General features: G+C 30.9%; 1 protein-coding gene across 1 annotated transcript in view; it reads left to right on the top strand.

Annotated features, from left to right (window-relative positions):
* The window catches only part of LOC106470936 (solute carrier organic anion transporter family member 5A1-like), a 90,374-nt gene that overhangs the window by 79,436 nt on the left and 3,980 nt on the right, over positions 1-6,958 (top strand). The window contains exons 13-14 of the mRNA XM_013931514.2: positions 1,633-1,820; positions 3,127-3,191. Of these exons, the coding sequence (XP_013786968.1) occupies positions 1,633-1,820; positions 3,127-3,191 (253 nt within the window). The remainder of the gene's footprint in view (positions 1-1,632; positions 1,821-3,126; positions 3,192-6,958) is intronic.

The raw sequence follows: 6,958 nt of genomic DNA, 5'->3' as shown, positions 1-6,958 counted from the left end.
TTTACCAAACAAACCTTAGCAACCCCCACTTACTCCTTTACATCAACTTCCCCTTTGTTTTCTCCAACAGAATAAACCTCTACAAGTTACTTTACCAAACAAACCTTAGCAACCCCCACTTACTCCTTTACATCAACTTCCCCTTTGTTTTCAAGGTTTATTCTGTTGGATGGGGGTTGCTAAGGTTTGTTTGGTAAAGTAACTTGTATTAAGCTCCTTTACATCAACTTCCCCTCTGTTTTCACCAACAGAATAATACCTCTACAAGTTACTTTACCAAACAAACCTTAGCAACCCCCACTTACTCCTTTACATCAACTTCCCCTCTGTTTTCAAGGTTTATTCTGTTGGAGAGATATATCATAGTGACATACACTTTCTAAGATATATCATAGTGACATACACTTTCTGAGATATATCATAGTGACATACACTTTCTGAGATATATCACAGTGACATACACTTTCTGAGATGTATCATAGTGACATACATTTTATAAAATGTATGGATCTCACTTTGCAGTAACCATGTACTTTTACTTGTGATAGTTATTATCTCCACATTTAAAGTAGTACTCATAATGTACACAGTGTGGTAGTTTAAAGGAGTAAGTGGGGGGTTGCTAAGGTCTGTTTGGTAAAGTAACATATAGACATACACTTTCTGAGATATATCATAGTGACATACACTTTCTTAAAGAGCATGTGGATTAACCAAATGACAAATATCTTGTTCACAGATAAAATAATGTTTACATATGATGTGTATGCACTTAGAGAGTGAGCAGTATGAAATCCAAACTGAATTTTACGTAGAAAAGACGAGCATATGGAAGTGGTGGCATACTGTTTGTCTGGGCAACAAACGGTTTTGATGACCACATTGACTTTTATGTAAGACTTACAATCAGAACTTTTTCTTATATATTATAATGGCCCCACCCACCATGATCACCAGACAAGTAACTTTTTTGAAGATGAAGGTATCAAATAAATAGAGTGGCCAACATTCTCTTTGAGGTCCAGTTGAACATGGAATACTCTGGGAAGATACTTAGCATGTTCAGACAGGTTATTTTTATCTCATAACTGGTTTAAGCATTGTGTGTTTAATGAAAAATTCATGAATCTGAAACAAATATTTTTCTTCAGAATTAACTTTCTTTTATGTGTCTACACAGTTTTGCCTTCCGTAAATGAAAGTAAGTAAAAAAATATTAATGGCGATGCTTTCAAAGCGATAAAATGTTAATGTTTGTCTTTTTCTTTTTTTCATTGTAAAACAGATTGCAGAATGACATTCTCTAGAAATTGAATAAGCATTCTAGTGATATTTTAATAAACATAACTGCTGTGAGTAAGGACAGTTGGTGAAAACCACTCAGAAGTTTGACAACCTAATCTGCATCCAATACATTAAAAGTCATGTCTTAGAAATATTGAAAATAATGTTGAGCGAGGATGGCCCTCTGCTTGGTTTTAATTCTTTAAGATTGGTTCTGAAGATACAAAGCTGAGTTATAACAGTGTGTGGTAAAGGAAGAACCAGTTTTTTTGTTGCCTTTCAGCCCACTTTCTTGTTATTTTGTTATAATGAGCAAAGTTTAAAACATGATTTTTTTTTTCATATCAGAATTATACGAGCTGTGCTTGTATAATCACTAACAAGACCATTTCCCAGGAAGTTATGGCTATTCCTTTGGCTACAGCTGGACCTTGTCCACGGGTTTGCGAGATAATGATTCCATTTATGATACTGCTCTTTGTTATGACTCTTGTTGTGTCCATCACTCAGATGCCCCTTCTGATGGTCACTTTAAGGTAATGTATTCAGTTGATTTTCTGATATATTGTTTTTCGTAGCCTTGCCGGTTACTCTGATATTTTGTCCAGTTCTATTTGTTCTTCAATTATAACATCTTAATGACTTAGTTTATGCTATATCTGGACCTAGTTGTTGTTTTATCATAATGTGAAATATAGAATATCATTATTGGGTTCATTAAAGCAAGATATATATATTTTTTGTTCATTTCTTTGAGAGGACTTCAGGTTATATAATGTATTCACAGTTTCAAATCCATTCTTTCAGCATATAATTAAAAAACTTAGTTTTATTGTATAATTTCCTGGTTTCAGAGTACTATCATGAAATAAATAAAAACAAAAACAAAAAACTTCCAAAGATATTATCCTAGACTAGAAACTGTGCCTGTTTCTCAGTTTCCAATATGTTTTTATACGGGTGAGTTTAATTTTTAAATAATAATGTTCAAAGTTAATTATTAATTTTACTTCTACCTTTTGTGAGCCTGAAAGTCTTTTTAAATGAGGTGTTTGTTTGATGTCAAATACTGCTGTCCAGCATAAATAGAACCGGTAGTCTTTTTAAATGCTTTCATGGTCATTAATCTATACGACCACCTAAGTGATTAATTAATCATTGGTTTTAGGTTATCGTGTAACCTGCGAATCATGACAACAATTGGTATCTGATCGTCAGAACCTTACCACGAGTACTTGTAGTTTTTCCAAGTTTTATCCAATCTTCTTCAAAAAATGCAACTTTTCATGTTAATTTATGAAACATGACAGATAAGATGTATAGGAGTTGGATTTATAAATTAAAACATCCTGTGGAAGTGGTTCACTAACATATTATTCAACTTTTGGATGCTTGAATTCATTATATAGGGGATTTGTACATTCGTATTGAGTAACTAGGTTCCCTCCCTTGGACACGCACTATGAAATAAAACTCATGGTCTTGTTCACTCATAATGATCTTTCAACTACTTAGGAATCTTTTTAAAGCACAGTTTGAATGTTATATTATCTAGAGTAGTGTTTCTCAACCACTTCTCAGCTGTTCACAACCACCTTGTGGTCTATCAGATTTCACAAAAACAAACAGAAAAAAAAGAATATTGATACGTAAATTATTATGTTTTTTGTTGTTGTACTTGTATTTTAGTGGTCAGCAACAGTTTATGGAGGCAGCAAACTAATCCCTGGAGAGTTAAATACTAATCTAGAGCATGCTTTGAGTCGTAAAATATAGGTGTATATGTAAATATATATAGAAAAGTTACTTGTACTTACGTGTATTGTATCTGTTTTTTTTTAGGTCTGTGAAAGACGAAGAAAGGGCCTTTGCTCTAGGAATGCAGTTTGTTATTTTTCGGTTATTTGGTAAGTTTTAGCAGGAAAGTTATAAAGTTCACAATGCAAACCAAGATATCATGCATGAAAAATAATATTTAACTTCAAATTTTCAATTGATAATGGTAGTAAGTTACAGGAGATGGTACATGAAAAAATCCATTCTGCACGTGGATTGAAAAAATTAGAGGTAACATTGTTTGTGTACCTCTGTTAGGTCTGTATGCTACTTGCTAACTGTAACTTTCAAGTTAATGCTGTGTAATTAGCAGAACGGCTAACTTCCTCAGTATCGCTATCCCTAAAAGATTATTCATCATCAAAGAAATAGTGTTTTATCTTCCTATCCTATTTTTTTTGTAATGAATCTATCTCGGTAAGTCTTCTCATCAACTTGCTTCTCACTTAGAGGTTTTCTGTGATGTATTGACTCGGCATTTAACTGTACATGTAAATAATATACAATGTTCTATAATGCACATAAAATGTTTTGGTAATGTTAACCACCTCTTTACACAGCAGAGTCGGTTGATATATGAGGCTGTACAATGACCGAGCTGGATTAGGAAGTTTTTGTCCTGTAGTGAGAAATGAATTAAGGAAACTGTCTTATTACAATGACCAAGTTGGATTAACTCTCTCTCAACATGGGCTCGGTCAATTTGACCAACTACGTGACCTCTTTGTACTCTTCATAGATCTAATGCTTCTAACTTTCAATATAGTGTGTTTATTTTCACAAAATTTAGCAGTCTTTTAGTAAATATTATAAGTCTCTCACATACAAAAAATCATATTTTTAGTGAATTATTTTTAATAAAATAAAGATTTGTCCATGAATATATTGAGTATTTGTATTGAATAGTCCGTGTGCAAAGTAATTTTTTATCTTGAAATTAAAAATACTTTTCCTCATCTCTAAAATCTCTAATTTCAAACTTTTTTTCCCAGTATAAAACTATAGTTTGTCTGTTATTTTCTCTACCCTATCTCAAAACGGGATTCGACTCCCCACAGTGGACAAAGCAGATAGCCCAGTGTGGCTTTGTTCTAAAACAAATAAACAACAACTTTCTTACAAATCTCAGTAAGACTTCACTGTGTTTGTTTGACAATCAGTCAAGATTTTTTATTTCTGTTAATATCCAGCCTTGAACTTAAAAAAAAATAAATAAATTGGCCTTAATTTGCAAAGTTATTGCCCTTTTAATTATTATGTTTTATTAGTATCTTAACTCTCTTGCTGTTAAGGTTTGTGGTAAATACCTTTCAGAAATAAAAACTGGTTCTCCAAAAAGCAAAGCTTGCACCAAATGTATATTTATAATACATTTTTAAGGTAATATTATAGACTTGTTTTCAGAGTTGTTAAAAAACAATGTTAAAATGTAAAGGGAATTCCCATTATATCATAATGGTTGTTTTATGTTTCATACTTGAATAACCCTGTGGCAGAAGTAAGATATTAAGTTCCTTTCTAGAGATTTGAAGTTTTAGGAATAAAATGAAAGTTATCTAATCAGTGTGGTGTTAATTTTAAAAGGTTTTTTTATAAATTTCGCGTGTGGATCTTACAACTGCTCATAATTTATCTGATTTGGAATAACATTGAGAACAGTGAAGTGATGCCTCCTCTCTCTTCAGTTTACTATAACAAGAATGAGCTTCAAGCTTCACACCTGAATGTCAAAACAGGTGCAGTGAGCATCTTTTCAAGACAGTGTAGGGTTTTGGTTTCTGGATTTTCAAGTGTTGAGTCATACTCGTAATAAGGATTTCTGTTGTTGTTGTAATGGAGATACAAATGTACATACAAAGCATGCGTAGTTCTTTTTGATCAAGATAAATTTTGTTTTGGTAAAAGTTTATGAAAGTTGAAAAATAAAAAATCTGAATGTCATAGCAACTAGGAACAGGAAATTAAAACACAACCACATAATTGAGGAATCAGTTTTTGCATAGAAAATTTCAAAATGTCATCAGATCTGTGGTAATCTAGGTACAAAAGTCGATGGTGAAAATGAAGTAACTATTCAAAAATGTACACTATTAATGTTGCATGTGGTTGTCTTTTTCTTTTTTTTTGTTCTAAAATGAAATGTACCATGTTGTCATATCAGACAGTTTATTTCAAACATCATAAACATTACAATAAAAATTAAGTAGTGTAGGAAGAGAACATTTTTTTAATTTGTATAAACATAATGTAGTAATATCAGTTATAATTTTTAAGTTATTTCAAGTTCATGGGTTTAAAACATTAAAATTTGGGGTTCGATTTCCTGTGGTGATTGCCCAGTGTGGTTTTGATCTGAAACAAACAAACACATTTCAAAAAGTTACAATGACTTTTACTTATTTATTTTTCATTTTAAACCAGTATAATAAATTACAGAATGACTATGTTTAGGTATGTATCTATTATATTGTAAGTTGAACACCATCAGTTATTTGAAATATTTAATGAATATTAGAAAAGACTGTTTGAACAAATAATATACAACTCTCAAGTTTTATGTATCATATGTTGGTATGTTAGCAAATTGAAAACCTTTGTAAACATTTGTTTTTTAAATCAAATAAGAAGTTATAGAGATCTTTTTTTTTTACACCTATAAATTACAATTTAAACAAATTGTAAAGAAATGTTGATTCCTGTTTAAGGAAATTTATAATTTTGTAATAGTTAAATGAAATAAGTTTAATGAATTTAATTAATCGTTTTTTTTATTTCTAAGTGTTTTTGAGCAAACCTCATCATGACAAGTTTCAGGATTCGTAGTTACCAGTTTCATTCAACAATCATACCACATTTTACATTATTTTTGCTAAAATGTTCATTGTATTATTGAGCTCGATAGTTACAAACATTACCTTTGAAATATGATTTATGCATTCAGCTCTATCAGATACTATGAAAAAAACTTTTGTTTTTAACCGATATTTCATGATTTGATAAGTACCATCTGTGTTTTTAACCATTGTTTTATGATTTGATAAGTAACATTTTTTGTTTTTAACCATTGTTACATGATTTGATAAGTAATATTTTTTGTTTTTAACCATTGTTTCATGATTTGATAAGTAACATTTTTTGTTTTTACCCATTGTTTCATGATTTGATAAGTACCATCTTTGTTTTTGACCATTGTTTCATGATTTGATAAGTACCATTTGTTGTTTTTACCCTTTGTTTCATGATTTGATAAGTACCATTTGTTGTTTTTACCCTTTGTTTCATGATTTGATAAGTACCATTTGTTTTTTTTACCCTTTGTTTCATGATTTGATAAGTACCATCTTTGTTATTAACCTTTGTTTCGGTATTCGATAAGTACCATTTTTTCTTTTTAACCTTTGTTTCAGGATTTGATACATACCATTTTTGTTTTTAACCGGTGTTTCATGATTTGAAAAGTACCTTACTTGATTTTAACTTGTTTCATGACCTGAAAAGGACCATTTTTTTCTTATGGTGATGAATTTTGAAAACTACACATTGGCTTAACTTTGATAACTATCACTAAATATTAAAACTTAATACGAGATGCCAAAGATATATCACAGTGACATACACTTGCTGAGATATAGTGACATACACTTTCCGAGATATAGTGACATACACTTTCCGAGATATAGTGACATACATTTTCTGAGATATATCATAGTGACATACACTTTCTGAGATATATCATAGTGACATACACTTTCTGAGATATATCATAGTGCTTCATACTGTTCTTACAATGGTTTGGATTTCATACTGCCCACTCTCTAAGTGCATACACATCATATGT

The sequence above is a fragment of the Limulus polyphemus genome, unplaced genomic scaffold, assembly GCF_000517525.1.
Source record: "Limulus polyphemus unplaced genomic scaffold, Limulus_polyphemus-2.1.2 Scaffold4304, whole genome shotgun sequence".
In the NCBI taxonomy this organism is placed as follows: Eukaryota; Metazoa; Arthropoda; class Merostomata; order Xiphosura; family Limulidae; genus Limulus; species Limulus polyphemus.
This window is presented reverse-complemented; position numbering and strand designations above follow the sequence as displayed.